Consider the following 17,499-nt stretch of genomic DNA (forward strand, 5'->3'; position numbering starts at 1 on the left):
GTTCTTATTTTTTTCTTTAATTATGTAAAGCACCTGGAAATGCCTTGCTGCTGAAATGTGCTATACAAATAAAATTTGATTGATTGATTGATTGATTGATTAAATGTCAACGCATTAAAGTCATTAAATGTCGAGGAAAATGGTATTTCTTTCAAGGCAAAATGGCATAAACACATTTCTCAGAATCCAAGTTTATAGGGAAACATGTACTTGTCCTTTAATTCAGTTTGCAGAAATATGTGACAGTAATCTCTTAGGTGGTTTTTGGTATTTAGGTCTGGGAAAATCTCTCGGAAACTGATGTTTCCTGCGTGAAATATTCTTTCAGCATCCATCCCCTGTTCTTTGGATCACTATCCCGCTGAAAGATTCACTTCTTCAGATCTTTCATCGAGTAAAATTCCTCCACATTCGTCTCTGAGGCATGCACACATTTTCAGCTCTTCGCTTGGCGTTGACGTCCCTTTGAAATCTGAACAGCTGATTATCGTTTACCATACCTTTTGACGAGTTAATGATGCTACTGCTATAAAAAGCCACTGCTGTGCACATAATGGCTGCAGCTCCGGACTTATTGGAGAAATTAGACTAACACAACTAAATTAAATAGCTGCTCTATAAATAACTGTGTCCATGCGCATTCTGTTCTATAATTATTGAGATTCATGCAAGATTATGAATGCAGCCACAGTTCTTCGCATTAAAGCCGATTATTCATAAGGTATCTCATCTTAATGAACATTATTCTTGAGACGACACTTGATTTCACACTTTATAATTAAAATACAAGGTAAATTGATCTTATGACAGATATATTGACAACACGGAAGCAATAAAGGAGGGGTCACATTGACTGGATCTCCAAATATAATTTTCCATTAGCGCTCATCCCTTCCGAGCCCAGAGGCTGATTCATTAAGAAAATATAATGATTCCCCTTGTTAACTTTGTAGTGATTTGCCGACCTTTGTAGCCGCATTGAGCCCACTCATTTTGATTTTAAACGAGGAAAAAAGCAGCATCCATATGCAACAAAGTAATCTTTGATGCGCGGCTAATGAAGAGGGAGCTGGTGGGCTGTTTACATACTGCTACTGATTCAGGTCACCACTGTTTCATCTTGATTTAAAAAATAACAGTAAATGTTCAGAACATAATTCAATGTAAAAATTGAACAGACGAGTTCTGTTGCCCTTTTTCCAGTATAAATAGCACGCTTTACTCAAACACTAAAGTGACACAACCTTTCATTTCTGTATCTATATTTACTTTTTCAGTGATATTTGCCGTCCTTTTTCCATTACCTGAACTAGGGACCAGTAACCTATGGGTAGTGAGCTCAGTATCTCTCCAGTTCACTCGTATTTCCAGAGCGATGAGTGAAAATATCTGCAGTATATATATTTGACTTTATTTATAACGGAAGTGTCAACACTTGGAGGCCAAAAATGTCAAGTTGAAAGTAAAACTTTTTGTATTTTTCTTTTTAATTATAATTTTACTTATTCAACTATAACCTAAGCTCACAATACTTTAATAAAATAAGAAAACCAGTAAGACATCTCTAGACAAGGGACTTATGAATCATTTTAGATTTGAAACTTAAAAAAGGTCCCACAAGTTTGTCAGATTAAAAAACAACAACAAACTATATAGTTAATTTTTCAAGTTGAAATTTTCTAGATATTTTTTTGTCTTTTCAGAAACTTGAACAGAATATGGCAAACTCTTGTTTTATTTTGCAAAGTGTAGTTTGAATTTCAGTAAAAGTCACCAGATGTTTGTTATCCCTTTTCCTATTAGAATAAATTAAATTCAAAGCAAAAACCTGGATGAATACTTTGTGTGTGTTCAAAAAACAAAAGAAAACTACCCAGTCGTTTTTTGGCAGTAAGTTAATGCTTTTTGGTGTCTGAAATAAAAGCCATTTCAAAAACCTCCCAACTATTAAGTCACATTCCACTGGAACTGCGCCGTTACCTAGCAACCCCAGCCAAGCCCAGCCCATTACCTAGCAACCCAAACGGAACTCCAGAAGGTTTGGTAAGTTAGTTTTACTTTTGTGTGCTTTGAACAATGGCAAACTGCTGTCAGAAACTACTGGTACATTCTTGTTGGACGTACAGTTGTGTAACCGCGCATCTGTTAGCAGGAATTTTACCTACGAGTTAACGTTGACTTGGGGGTCACGGTGAGCAGCAGCTTATTTGGATTTAAAGTGACAAAAGGCCCTAAAACAACTAATTCTGAAAGGAGTTCAAAAAAGCAGAACTGAACAGAATAAAATCCCATTATACAAGAATGACTTTGTGTAAAAAATTTAATGAACATGTTTTGTACAGCCCATAAACATGTCCTAACCTATTCAAGAAATGGTCACCTTTAAAAATCTGGATTAACGTCAAACTTTTGCACCTACTTGTTGTTTTGAAAACACCCAAAGGGATGAAATTAATTGTATTCTCATCCAGAAAAATAACATTTTAGGTAAATAATTGTGTGGTCAATACCCTCCTGTTGTGAAATTGCTTTTCCTAAGCAGCATAATTCTTGAATTTGAGCTAATGAGACAAACTGCAAAGAGCACATAGATCCCCATAATAAATGAAGGAAGAGATTGACAGCTCTGAGCTTATACAAGGCTCTATTAAAGTGGTTGCCATGCCAGCTCCACAGCAGCCAGTGACTCCATGTTAAACCACAAGCTCTTAAAGCCCTGCTATGAATAATTCACCGCTGTTAACAGCAGAGGAGAGTCCTCGCTAATAGCATTTTGGGAAATTTGATATCCAGCAAGAACAACAACAACCAGGAAGAACTCGGGGTTAATTCCATTATTCCAGGAAAACTGAAACAATAATCCTCCTGAATGAAACGGTTTTAATCAACAGGAGGAAGGAACCAGGTCTAGCCTCCCACAACCCGACCCTCGTTTGCAATTCCAATCGTGTGTTGTTGAGGATGACACAACTAATCACCCACCATTAGAAAATCACAGCGGCTATTAAGAGAGCCGTCTCTCTGGGAGCTCAAACCTGTAACCTGGAGCAATTCATGCAGGATGTGTTTAAATTTAGTGCTTCTGCTCAAGTGAATCTCCGGACTTTAATTTGTAACGGCAGCTCTGGGGGGGGCAAAAGTGGCTCAAACCTGTTGGATCAGTGGATCACACCTGTTACTCTGATTCACTCGATGTTTGGAGAAAGAAAATCCATAAATATTCCTTCATTTCGCTCTACCCAGGGCGAGGGGGTAATTTCCCAAGCTGTGCTGGACTTCAAATGAAAATTTAATGACATACGTTTTGCTTAGATACAAGCGTCCGTTTCATGATCCTCGCCTGAAGCCATAAAACTGCCAGTGAACTGAAAATTTCTTCTGAAAATCTTCATTTCTTTTACAGGAATATAAAAGCAGAACAACATTGTTAAAATCTTGGCCACCCTAGCAAATCATTTGAGAACCATGAAAACTGGAGCTGCACAAACATATTTAACAGCAATCACCATGGCGATATCAACGTTTGGATGTTATATCTTAACCGCCATGCATGGAAACTCTGTGGATATGAAACCTGTGGCTCTCTACCCAGGGAAGCATGCAAATGGGAGCAACACAAGTTCATGGGAGGGATCTAAATATTAAAATAGTGATATTATCATGTAATTCAAGTCATAATTTAAAGAAATTTCTTAAAGTAAATGTGCCGACAACAAGCTGCTGAAAAAGTTATAAATTCTGGAATTTGAGCAAACACGCCATTTTTTTAAACTCAGGGGAAATAAAGTAGCTTTTTTTGTAGATGATAAAGTCTACAAAATGGTGTACCATTTTTCTTTGGTGAAAAAACAGCAATAAGTTGGTCACAACATGTCTGTACACTTCAAAACACTAAATTTTACCAATTATTTTTAGTCTAGTTTCTAGTAGAAATATATTGGCACATTTCAAATAAGACAAAACTGAGTTACAAATAACTTTTCAGCAAGGAATGTGAGCTTGTTATAAGACAATAATTCCTTAAAATAGATTTTTTTTTTTAATCTATTTTGTTTAATTCCACTGTCAGATTATTTCACTTTTAACAAGAGAGCTGGTATTTTTTCATCAATTCAACTTGTGTGTACTGATATATTTGAACTGCAAACTGGACCAAATATAATGGTAGTCAGATTTTCTGTTTTTGCAGTGCACTGGAATATTTTTGCAGAACAGAGAAATTTTTAGAGTGAGATTGAAGCTTGATGAATCTTCAAAAAGTAAAACAGAAGTCAAAGCAGATAAAATTCATAGCTCAGGAAACTCAAAGGTTTCATGCATTATGTGGGATTATTCATCAACATACAGATGATAAAAAAACAAAACAATGAAAATCTTAGGACAATCAGAGTTTTAGTTCCACACACATATTTTAATCAGGAAAAGAACAATTTCAAGACATTATGTAAAAACTAAATAAATTAATGTTTCTGCTTATCAGTAACAATCAGAGACCTCCACAACATGACTGCCATTTTTAACAAGAGTAGCAGAAGCTCACCATTAATAAACTATTGGCGTGTTTTGTTATAAAGCAAAAAAATATTGTTTTACAGACTAAAAATAGTTTGTTTCAACTGTGTATACTAACATACAGCACTGTGATTTCTGCATTTTTAGCAACTTTGTTTAATTTTTTTATTGAATTACTATCTAATTCTTCACTTAATGGAAAGAAATATCCGTTATAAGAGGGATTATTGGTTAAAAATCCTGAACTCACCATGTGGCCACTGAAGCGTGACATCGGTACACATTGGTTGTCAGAAAGGAGTGGCTAATGACCAAAGATTCAGCGTTTCTTTGGAAATAAACCCAAACGGTGCTGCAACACAAAGCACAATACTCCACCATGTTACTTTTTTCACCTCTGAAATGAAGCACAGCCACTTCGCCAACACCAAAAACAACCTCCTGCAGGCTGCCCGTGCATTTTTTATGTTTTTGTCACAGATTTCTGCCAGTCAGAAACCAAACCCATCAAACGAGCCCACAGCGCTGCTGGACCCTCTGTGTGTTTTCTCATGTTTCATATGAAGTGTGATTTTTTACAGTTGCACTGGGAGCCTGAAACACACACATGAAATCACAGAGCGGCGGCGTGAGGCGCTCGCAGCAAAAGGCCCGTCGTCTGCAGTTCTGCTAACAAGGAGCGACCAGCCAAAACACGGACGGCCGCAACAGGCAGGAAAGGAAAAGAAAAGAAAAGGAAAGGAAAGAAAAGGAAAGAAAAGGAAAGAAAGGGGAAAAAAATATTTAGATTTTTAGCAAAACGTTTTATCAAAATTATTAGTTGCACAATAAAAACAGTTTAAAAACAAATATCACATCAAACTTAAAAACGAGTTGAAGGGAAAAACAGAGTAAAAAGAGAATAAAGAAAGGATAAAAAAGAAATGACGGAAGGAGGAAAAAAGAGAAAAAAGAGGGAAAGAAAAATAAGGAAAGGGAAAAAAGAGAAAAGAGAAAAAAAAGAAAAGATAGAAAAGAGAGGAAAAAGGGGAAATGGATGGATGGATGGATGGATGGATGGATGGATGGATGGATGGATGGATGGATGGATGGATGGATGGATGGATGGATGGATGGATGATTGATCCTTTATTGATTTGCAGTTGGGACTGATCATATTAATCCGTCTCCAGTTTGTCTCTTTTACTTATGCAATGCTCCAATCTCACTCCTGGCTGTCGTGGCCAGAGAAACGTGCCGAACCGGGCCGGGCCGAGCCGAGCCGGTCTGGCGTTCCCCTCAAACAGATTCAACTTCACGTAGTAATGTGTGGTAAACAGATGGATTCAGCTGCAAGGAGGGAGATTTATATTCAGACTCACAAGAAGTCTGACACTTTCACACCTCAAAAATTATAGAAGCCCCCTCTCCATCTGGTGAGCGGTGACTGTTTTTGTTTTCCTCTACCCAAAAAGATAATTTAGGACTGATGATAAGAAAGGTAGAAAGAAAAAAAGAGAGCTTCACACTTCTCTGTTATTTGTTCCCTGTTTCTCCTCCCTGAATGTGACGCCGCAGCACTCCCACTCTTAAAGAGAGACGGAGGGAAGGAGGAGCGACACACAGAGCCGCTCTGTTCTCGGCTCCCACTCCACCACTCAGCGCTCGCCCATCCACCGCCGATCCGCGCCACTCGGCAGCCGACAGCACCGTCCAGCCTGAGCGAAACCGCAGGAACAGAGCCGGAGGGGGGAGACGCCGGGCGGAGAATGGAATGGAACCTCAGAAGGATGGAGAGTGAACTGAGGCACATCAACCCGGACCTGCTGCAGCCCAGCAAGAGCTTCAAGAAGCCGTCGTCAGGCACCATCACCCTCAATGTCGGCGGCTTCCTGTACACCGCCCACCGGACCACGCTCTCCAAACACCTGGGCTCCTTCCTGGAGGAGCTGGCCAATGGGAAGAAGGCGGTGCAGCACACCGACTCCATGGGCAACCCATTCATCGACAGGGACGGCCCCGTATTCCGCCATGTGCTCAACTACCTGCGAACCGGGGAGCTGCAGCTGCCCGACGACTTCCGGGAGGCGGGGCTCCTGCGGCGCGAGGCGGACTTCTACCGCCTGGGCGAACTGGTGGAGGCGGTGAGTGAGTGGGAGAACCAGCGGGCCGCCCAGCGCGAACCCGCCTTCCTGGAGGTGACGGACAGCCACGAGAGGTCGCAGGGCCTGAAGGTGTACTGCAGCGACGCCGGCTTCATCGACAAGGTCAAAGGGCGGCTGGTGCAGATCTCCAAGAGCCGGCTCGACGGCTTCCCAGAGGAGTTCGTCGTGTCGTCGAACGTCATCCAGTTCCGCCACTTCATCAAGTCGGAGCCGGGCTCGCGGCTCGTCCTGAAGGAGGACAGCACCTTCGTGTGTACGCTGGACTGCCTCAAACTGGAAACGGTGATGCTGGCGCTGAAGGCGGGCTTCAAGCTGGTCACCGCGCTAGACAGCAGCAAGGGCTCGGTAGTGGCAGCAGAGGCCCTGCACTTTGTCAAATAGGAAGGAGGCAGGATAGGCAGGAAGGGGTTAACAGCCACCAGGTACTGTAGGTGTTGTTCTGTGTAATGTGGTAGAAGACTGACGGACTGAGTTGTATGTATTTACTGAACAGCAGGCATACACTGCAAAAACACGATTTAAGTTTTAAATTTATTCTGAAGGGACGATGCACATTAATTAACATTTTGGTAAATGCGCCAAAATGCTAATGAGTAACTAGTCTAGCTTAAAAGCAAAAGTTAAAATTACTTTATACAAATTTTGTCAATAAATACAAACAGTACACTGCAAAAACACAAAGTTTTAATTTAAATTTTTTAAATTTATTTGGTAGGGCGGCGATGCACATCAACGTTTTTGTAATTGAGCTAGAGTTAGCCAAAACGCTAGTTTTCCAAGAAATTTCCAAAATTAGACAAAATTCTTCTAATTTTGTCAATAAATACAAACAAAAACACTGCAAAAACAGAAAATCTTAGGTTTTTTTTACCTCCATTTTTTTATTTGTTGGAGACACTTTACATTAGTTAATGTTTGTTAATGCGGCTGAATTAGTCAAAACGCCTTTTTTCATCTGTTGTCCCTGGAAAATTAGTAATTTGTCTAATTAAAAACTAACAAAGATTGAAATTCATTTAGTCAATTAATACAAACAGTATACTGCAAATCGCAAAACATTGCCAGGTATTTTTGGTCCAGTTTCTAGTGCAAATATCTTAGTAGTTAGTATAATGTTTTGAAATAAGACAAAAACATCTTACAAGTAACTTTCCAGCAAGATATAGGAGCTGGTTTTAAGGCAATAATTTCTTAATATTGATGAAAAAGTGATAGTTATATTGGCAGATTATTTCACTCCTAAACTGGGAAAAATGTCTTGTTATAAGTGAAATAATCTGCTTTTTCATCAACATTAAGAAAATATTGCCTGAAAACAAAATCATTTTTCTGTCTGTTTTTGCAGTGTAAAAAAAACTAACAAGCACAGTCATTATAAAACAGTAAACAACGTAATTAAATTAAATTAATCCATCTAGATGGCAAAACAACACATGGTGGGATTAGAACTTATTGTTCCAATTGTTGACATATCTGATGCGTTATGAACCAATTCTTTAAATAAATTATAAGTAGTAAAAACTCTGTCTGATTGACAACACATTAATATTTGTGTCTAGTTTCTACTTCAAATATCTTAGATCACCCGAATAAGACAAAACTAACTGAAGAGTAACTTTTCAGCAAAAATATTAGCTTATTTCAATCAGTCAACTTTATTTTTGTACCGTTGGGTAGATTTACAGTGAGGTGAGGCACACACACAATAAAAATAAATATAACAGGATTAAAACTGTTCTATACGTCATTAGGACCAGATAAAAAAGGATAATGTCAAAACTATGCTAAATTGAACTTTGGAAACTTCTGGCCACAAAAATAAAACTGATTTTATTCTGCTTAGTTTTACATTTGGAGATTGATAATCTGCATCCAGATGTTTTAAGTCATTAATTCCTTAATATTGATGGAAAAAGTATTAAAAATGAAAAAGGGTTTCATTTATAACATGGGATAAATGTCTTGCTATAAGTGAAATAATCTACCAGTGGAACTAGATTTTTTTTGCATTAAAGTCTTATTAACTTTAATATCTTGCTGAAAAGTTACTTGTAATACAGTTTTAGTCTCATTTTAAGTGTAAACATTTATTTTCACTAAAAAGTAAGACAAAAGCAATTGGTAGTATGTTTTTGCAGTGTATACGGTCTGGTAACAGCTTCTTTTGATATGGTAATCTTAATTAAAACACTTTGGTTTTTAACTACGCACATTTTCAAACATAAGTGTGTGACATGATCCAGTTCATTTATTTGAAATAATTAAGAAAAAAAATCTACTGCTGTAAAATTTATCAATATGGGTTATAAAATTGATCATTTAATTTTGAGACACAGACTTTAAGAAAAATATGATGTCCCTTTTCTGTCATTCTGGGTTTTACAGTTTTAGGTCAAAAAACTGATATTAGCTGGTGAATTAGTCAGTCTCTCCAGGATGATGCAATGTTTTTTTTATGATTATTGCAGCTAAAAATGACTGATTTTTAAGCAATTTTTTTCAAAAAGTTTACATTTATCAAGCTTTATTTTTTTTTTTGGTCTTGTCAAATAAATAAATTGCTGCACATAATATTCCCCAAAAAAAGACAAAAACGGCAAATAAAATTTTCAAGTTGAAATAGCAACACAACAAATAAAAACATTTTCCAGACGAGTTGTTAAATGCAAAAAGAAGAATTAAATATTGGTCATTGAAAGCAACATGAACACAATATAGTCAAATCTGACAGTGTCTCAAAATAATTTTTAAATGAAGAAAAAGAGAGAAGAAAAAGTTTTTGAAACACTTTGTGAAACAGCAAGTTAAATTTTGATTGGCTAAAATTCAGCCAAGTTGCAGTGATTGGTCAGAAAAGAAGGAAAGAGAAAACGTTAAGGTGCCAGATTTGTGGAAAAGTTGCAAGTTGTGAAAATTGCACATCTGTGCAAAGTTTGCAAATTATTAATTGCATTTCCATTAATAGTTGCTATAGCAACTTCCTGGAGGGACTGATTGGTCTGACTATCTATTCTGATACACCGATCCAGGTCAGGCTGCTGCTCCACTCCGTGTTTTAATGACGGAAAATATTTCCAAAATCCAAGGCTGTCTTACTTGCAAGAGTTCATATGTGTTCATCATCAACAGGTGGGAGAGGGGAGCGTTTAAGCCAGGAGAAAACGGCTCTGGCGTCTCATTACAAAGACTTTAAAACGGTGTGAACACATTGAAACTTGTACCCAGCCATGCATCCTGCACAGTGGTGGCTTATAAACAAAGTTTACAGCATTTCACTTTCAAAAATTTGCAGTCTACATTTCCAGAACTCAAAATAATCCGGATAATCCGTCCTGAACAGCTTTGGATCCGTTTCTGCTAGCAAAAGCCTTCACAACCAGCCGTGATGTGCACTGTTGTGCCATTCAGCTTTTATAACGGCCTCTGTGTGAGCGCGTGTGTGTGAATGTGTGTGTGTGTGTGTGCTTCGCTGGTGTAATAGCTTGTGTTCAGTTTATTAGCTTGTCTGGAGCCTGAAGGGGGAAGACAAAGCACAGAATAAAATAAAACTTCACCAAAATGTTTAAGTGCAAAGAACTGTGATGATTGTAAGGGCTTTGAATGCAGCATGATGCATGTGCACTGAATAATCCGCGTGGTTGTCAGCGCTGTGAGCCTCTGTGAAAGCCAGTTGTCACAACTATGACTTTTAAATGTGAATATTTTACAAATAAAAATAACTATCTACAACTGTTGCCTCGACTGTCTCTACAAAACCCAGTGCACAGTTTGTGATGTCAGAAAGTAACAAGGCTGCTTTTTGTGACAACACCGACCAACAGCGTTAAGCTGGAGCCAGAGGAGCAATATATTAATCCACTTACACAACAAAATTAGTAGACAGTGAATTAAGTGAATGCATGCACTCTAAATGATCTGCAAACGGCAAATACTAAAGACAGAGTTTGGTTTACTTTTGATTTCAGGGCAGCTCTTCATTCAGACCCTCTCCTATTGAGTCCCGAGTCCCGACTCGGAGGCAGGTCCCGACTCAGAGGTCTGTCCCAACTCTGAGGCAGGTCCCGACTCAGAGGTCTGTCCCGACTCGGAGGCAGGTCCCGACTCAGAGGTCTGTCCCGACTCGGAGGCAGGTCCCGACTCAGAGGTCTGTCCCGACTCGGAGGCAGGTCCCGACTCGGAGGTCTGTCCCGACTCGGAGGCAGGTCCAGACTCGGACGCCGGTTCCGAGTCAGCGTCCATTCCCGAGTCAGAGTTAAGTTCCGAGTCAGAGTCCGGTTCCGTGTCAGAGTCCGGTTCCGTGTCAGAGTCCGGTTCCGTGTCATAGTCCGGTTCCGTGTCATAGTCCGGTTCCGTGTCAGAGTCCGGTTCCGTGTCATAGTCCGGTTCCGTGTCATAGTCCGGTTCCGTGTCATAGTCCGGTTCCGTGTCATAGTCCAGTGTCGAGTCATAGTCCAGTGTCGAGTCATAGTCCAGTGTCGAGTCATAGTCCTGCTCTGTCATAGTTCAGTGACGAGTCAGAGTCCAGTGTCGAGTCAGAGTCCAGTGTCGAGTCAGAGTCCAGTGTCCAGTCAGAGTCCAGTGTCCAGTCATAGTCCAGTGTCGAGTCATAGTCCAGTGTCGAGTCATAGTCCAGTGTCGAGTCATAGTCCAGTGTCGAGTCATAGTCCAGTGTCGAGTCATAGTCCTGTTCTGTCATAGTCCAGTGTCGAGTCATAGTCCTGTTCTGTCATAGTTCAGTGTCGAGTCATAGACCAGTGTCGAGTCATAGACCAGTGTCGAGTCATAGACCAGTGTCGAGTCAGTTCAGTGTCGAGGCATAGTCCAGTGTTTTTCTTCAACCACCAGGGGGCTCTTTAGCAGGAAGTGAATCATTGGAAGTCAAAATTGGAAATCAAAGAAGAACGTGCTAATTTTCATTTAGAACAAGCACATGCTAGCAGCAGGCACGACGGAGAAATGTTTTCAAACTCATATGATGCAGCTTCTAAGTTGAGTATTGATCTGGCACTACAGGAGGGAAATAGAGCTGCTGCACGTAAACTCGCCGTGAACAAAACCGGATTTGGAGACGGAAAACTGCATCTCCAAATCGTAGGAAGAGTAGCAACACTTCATAATAAAAATACTTCAGTACAGTGTTGCAAAAATTCATCTAGGCCAGTTTTCACAAAAACTTTGAAGTAAATGTAGCTTGTTAACACCCAATAAACTAATTGTCCATTACCAGTAGTCATCATTATTTCTCTTTCAATTCGGTCAAACATGTCGTATTAACATCAGCCTTATAGTTTTATTTCCACCTTCACATCACCTGCAGTAAGCTGGTTGTCATCAGGAAGGCGCCTCCTTTAAACGCGAACAGATCTTGTGAACATGTTTGGCATTTCTAAAGTGGGCCAGTCTGTGAGATAAATGCTGCCCTTTTCCCTCAAGGAGAATTTCTTTTTATATCTCTGCACAGCACCCCGATGTGTGTCATCATCAGTGAAAGTAGCTACACTAACATCAAGTGGTGCAGCTAAGATTAAATCCCTTTTTAATGTTATTATTAACCAAAAGTTTAGCTTTAACTTAACCTGATGCTTATATTTATGATGTTTCTGCATCAATTTGAATATGGGGTTCAGTTGCTGGTTTACTGTTTAACTCTCCAGACCTATCGGGGGAGATGAGCACTGAAAGAGTTGCGACTGTACACAGAAAACTATTAAAGAAAAAAGAAAAAACGCAAAAAAACAAACAAAAAAAAACAAAACACCTAACCATTTTTGGCAATAACTTAATGGATTTTTTTGGTGTCTGGAAAGCAAGCCATTTCAAAAAGCTCCCAATTAATAAGTCACATTCCACAGGCACTACACCGTTACCTAGCAACCCCAGCCGAGTTCAGCTCTGTTACCTAGCAACTTAAGCAGAACTCTAAACTGCACACAAAATCTTACCAAGTATTTTTGGTTCAGTTTCTGTAGCAAATATCTAAGTGCACTTGAAATAAGATAAACTAACTTAAAAGTAACTTTTTAGCAAGTTAAATTATTGACTTACAACAAAAAGTTATCAATATTGATGAAAAAGTACTAGTTCCATTGGCAGATTATTGCACTTATGATATTTTTCCCATGTTATAAGTGCAATAATCTGCCATTGGAACTAGTACTTTTTCATCAATATTGATCAATTATTACAGGAAAAGCACATCAAACATAACTTCAGATCACCCAAAAACTGCTCAAATAGGTGTGAGATAACTTCAACATAAGTAACAGTAAAAAGAAAAGCTTATGTAACAAATAACATTTTTCATGTTATAATCTGCTAGTGGAACTAGTACGTTTTCATTAATATTGATAAATTATTGACTTAAAACAAGCTTCTTGCTAAGTCAGTTTTGTCTTATTTCAAGTGTACTAAGATATTTGCATTAGAAACTGGACCAAAAACACTTGGTAAGATTTTGTGTTTTACGTGCTAGAGTTCTGCTTGGGTTGCTAGGTAACACAGCTGGGCTGGGTTGGGGTTGCTAGGTAACAGGGCAAAGCCTGTGGAATGTGACTTAATAATTGGGAGGTTATTGAAACGGCTCATTTTTCGGACTATAAAAAACATTAACTTGTCACCAAAAAACAGCTAAATGTTTTTTTAAGCCCTTGCCCTGTTTTTAAAAGCAGTTCAGACCCAAATGGAAGTATGAAAATCTTGCACAAAGTGAATTTTGCATAATATGTCACCTTTAAAGATGTTGGTTGTGACCCTTTGGGAAAAAAAAAAGTTCAGCGGGTTTGAATACTTTTGCCTTGCACTTTTTACCAGTGGTTGGTATATTTAAAGTCCTGTAAGATGTAAAACCACACAGGAAAGCGAGTCAGAGCAGCAATCAAGCACTCAGGAATATTTAACAACATTAAGCACCTCTATTTCCAACGTTACTATGGTTACATGTCAATTAAGAGCAAGACCACCAATGGAAAAGGTTTGGCTTCGGCGCCCTGACTGAGTAAACACTTTAACCAAAACATTTGCAGTTGAAAGCAATGGCATGATGCCAATAACTTTAACAGTTTCTCATTTTAAAGGAAGAAAAAACTTTAAGTTCAGTCAGTTTAAGCTAAAAATACGAATAGAAAAACGTTCACCCAACAGAAACTCCAACCATTATTTATTTATAGATATTTACAGGACAGACAGCAGGGATAACAACAACCGCTTTCAGCCGGTTACATAAAACTCCTCATGACACTAAATGTCATTATGTAAAATTCAAATAACTCCCTTTTAAACACTCAACATACTCCATGAAAAGCACAACCTCAACACCAACTTTATAAAAAAAAAAAACCCACTGTGCTGTAAAGAAGTATTTGCTCCCTTACAGTGCAGATTCAGTTTGGTCTAAAATCAGTTTTAGATTGAACTGATTTAAAGGAAACAGAAACACAAAATAACTGCAAAAATGATCTATGATCATATATTAAAAAAGAAAAATTATCCAAATTCAACCTATAGAAAAATAATTCCCTCCAAGCCAGGGGAGTCCAAACTTTTGGAAAAAAACAGAAAGTTGAAATTACTAAGGCGCCCATATTTGTCATATTTGTTTATCCAACCAATTTTTTTTTTTAACAATTCAATAATAAATTAATGGAATATTTTAATCAAACAAATGTTTTCTTTTTGTCTTAATAAAACGCAAAAACAACCAGTTTTCTAATTTGAGGATTTTTTCCTTCAGTTTATTTAGTAGAAAATCTTTTAGCTTTCATTTTTCCCAGCAACCAAAATGAGAGCTAGCTTCCAATTTAATTTAATTTAATGTATTTGATTAAGACAGTGCATATAAATGAACATTAACACAATTAGCAAAACAGCACAATAGCTAAATTTCATTATTTGTCCTAAGACAACAGATAACAAAAACCCTTCGACTAACCAAGTTTAATAGAAGAATTAATTTGCTTTACTGGATGTTTAGAGCCCTACTTATTATGTAGCTAAAATTAAAAGTAAACATGGCTGTTACAAGAAAAATACTGTAACACTTTCTATTATGAAAGAATTAAATATGTCAGTGAAATTATCCTGGTCAATTTAAAAAAACAAAAAACAAAAGAAGCATATTTGAAGGCCAAATTTGTAGTGAAATTGTTCAAAGGGCCACAAATGGCCCCTGGGCCATGCTTTGGACATCCTCGCTTTAGAGTTTTCTAGTGGTTGAGTTTTGTCAACTCTTCCAGAAAGCTCACAGGACATCAGTAGATTTTAAATTGTTCACTTGTTCTGCAGCAAAGCACTCTGGGTACAGATTAAATGTAATTTGCTGCGCCACATCACAGGCAGACAACAAGAGGACAGGAAATGCAGCTTCTGCAGCCATTTCAAATTAAGAACATGGATATAATTTAGTTCAATTCTTAACAATCGATGAAAAAAACTTCAACAATTAAGTTGAACTTAACTTATGTTAGAACGCTAAATGAGACATTAGCGTTGCTGTTTGCGCATTGCTGATGAACCTGATAAAACCAACCAAAAAAAAGTTAATAACTGAAGAGCAGTTATATTTTATACAAGGCGAGTTTCATTGGGTTCGATTTTTTCCTTTAACATCAACTGCATTTTCCTAATTACACTGCAAAAACACACAATCTTACCAGAAAATCTAGTGATTTACTTTTTAAATCAATATTAAGACTTAAAACAAGCATCTATATCTTGCTAAAATATTACTTGTAAGATAGTTTCATCTTATTTCAAATGCACTACAAATTAAACAAAAATACTTGGTAAGATTTTGTATTTTTCTGTTTTTCTCTTAAACGTTTTTATGATTTAAAAGAGAGAAGTGAAAAGCGAATATATAAAAATCTGTTTCTGTGTGTACATTAGAGTAGAGAAAAAGCTCCAGCTGAATATTTGTTGAATAAAAGCCGCAGCTCAGGCGTCTACGCCACAGCAAATGAGGAAAACAAGTCTAGTCTGGCTTATTCTCAAACAATGTGTAGCAAGGATGTGTCATGATCCATTTATGGAAGGCCTGTGGGAGTGAAAACCTTTAAATTTATTTTTCCCCGAGCTTTGAAAAGGACTAATCTCCTTTCCTCCACTTGAAGGAGAAAAAAAAACCTTTATGAAAGAAGTTACATTTCTTCTCGCTGCCTATTTGAACTTTTTAATTGCAGAGCTTATCCCTGTGGGGAGTAGAAATCCGCTGGCTTGAAATGAACAGCATCCCTCATTTTTACCGCTAACTGTGCTTTCTCTGAAACCAGCTCTGTCCTTTATGACTCCCACTTTCATCAGGTGAAACAAATGCACAATTCACTCTGCAATAACACGACGACAAAGCAAAACGCTCGCAAAAACCATCAAGATACGAAGAAAGATAAAAGCCCCTGGCGGGAAACTGTCACCAACATCCGACCTGTTGAATCTTTTATGACAGTGACTGATTTCCTTATTAGCAGCGCCTCATCGGAGGCAGCCAAACGGGCTGATAAGGGCAGCACAAACCCACGCCGCTCTCGACAATCCTGCTCCGATCTTTCCACCTGTTGCCAGGCAAACGGCTCGTCCTTATCGCGTGGCTTCAGCCGCGTGGCATCGCTGAGCCAGAAAATGACTAACAGCGCCCCGATTCTTATCCGTCGTCTCCAAAAAAGCAGCAGCTCTGACGAAGGAGCAGAGGTGAGATGATGAAGATGAGGGGGAAGAAATGCCAGGCTGCTAACTTTAACTTTGAGAATCAGACAGCAGAAAAAGACCAATTAAACTGTTAAAAAAAGTCAAAAAAAGACACAAAACTAAAAACTATATACACATGGATAGGAGGGTTGGATGATATGGCTTAGGAATTAAATACTTAATTTTTTTCATACCAGATCCAATTTTATTTTTCTAAAAAAATTTAAAAAGTGGCTTTTATTTCAATCATCCTTTTTTAAAAGAGGTGTTAATATGTGTTTTCCATTCACAAAGTGCCATTTTATAACACAATCAAGTAACAATACCACCTTCAGTTGTTATAAAAATTTAGTCACATTTCAAATATCACTTAAACGAAATTTTAAATTGTTATTTAACGCCTTAAAATTGGGTGTCTGCCTCTTTAAGAAGCGCCTGCGTTTTCTGAAACTCCATCTTCAGGAAGTCATTACAACATCGCTCCTCTATTAACCCTTTAACAACTTTTTTTTAAATTAATTTTTCACTGAGAATTTAATGAGCTCAGTAGTTCCACCAGGTGTTTGCTAATTGCTGCTGGCTAGTCTGTAGGAGCTGAGCAGGGGAGAGCTGCTCTGTGAGGCAGAAGCTTGGAAACTGCAGCGCTGAGGAGGAGCTGCGCCTCGAAGGTGGAGCTAAGTCCACCCAGGCGTTTTGCACAACCGAGTGGTTGCCATGGAGACTAAAATATTTCTCAAAAAAGGCATTAAAGAATCAAAGTAACGCTCCAGGTTTGTTTCTGATGAGGGAAAAAACATTATAACATGACGTAAAGCTCATAAAAATAGATTTTAAGACTTTAATTACAAGAATATAGCTATAATTAAGTCGCAATTTTACTGGAACATCTTAAAATAGGAGAAAAAAGTCATTAAAATGACTTAAAAAATAAATTTAATTTATAAAAAAAAAGATTTCTAGAGTTATCAAGATTTGGTGTAGTTTTTTTCTTTGAAATATATTTGTATAATATTTTAAAAGTCCTGCTACTGATGATAATTTGATGCTGATGTGTTAAAAGTTCAAGTATTTCTTTATCTATAAAACTGATACAAAAGTATAACTTCATAAGTAGCTCAACATTCCTCAGTTTAATTTTTTTATTTTTCATGTTGAGTTTTCATAA

The 17,499-nt window shown here is 38.0% G+C and overlaps 2 protein-coding genes across 3 annotated transcripts in view; one reads left to right on the top strand and one right to left on the bottom strand.

Annotated features, from left to right (window-relative positions):
• The window catches only part of LOC103141498 (general transcription factor IIF subunit 2-like), a 72,037-nt gene that overhangs the window by 31,260 nt on the left and 23,278 nt on the right, over window positions 1-17,499 (bottom strand). The window lies entirely within an intron of this gene.
• Window positions 6,081-7,050, top strand: LOC103141496 (BTB/POZ domain-containing protein KCTD4-like). The gene has a single exon (XM_007557167.2). The coding sequence runs from the start codon at window positions 6,261-6,263 to the stop codon at window positions 7,035-7,037; it is 777 nt and encodes a 258-aa protein (XP_007557229.1). The 5' UTR covers window positions 6,081-6,260; the 3' UTR covers window positions 7,038-7,050.

Source organism: Poecilia formosa, unplaced genomic scaffold, assembly GCF_000485575.1.
Source record: "Poecilia formosa unplaced genomic scaffold, Poecilia_formosa-5.1.2 Scaffold84, whole genome shotgun sequence".
Classification (NCBI taxonomy): Eukaryota; Metazoa; Chordata; class Actinopteri; order Cyprinodontiformes; family Poeciliidae; genus Poecilia; species Poecilia formosa.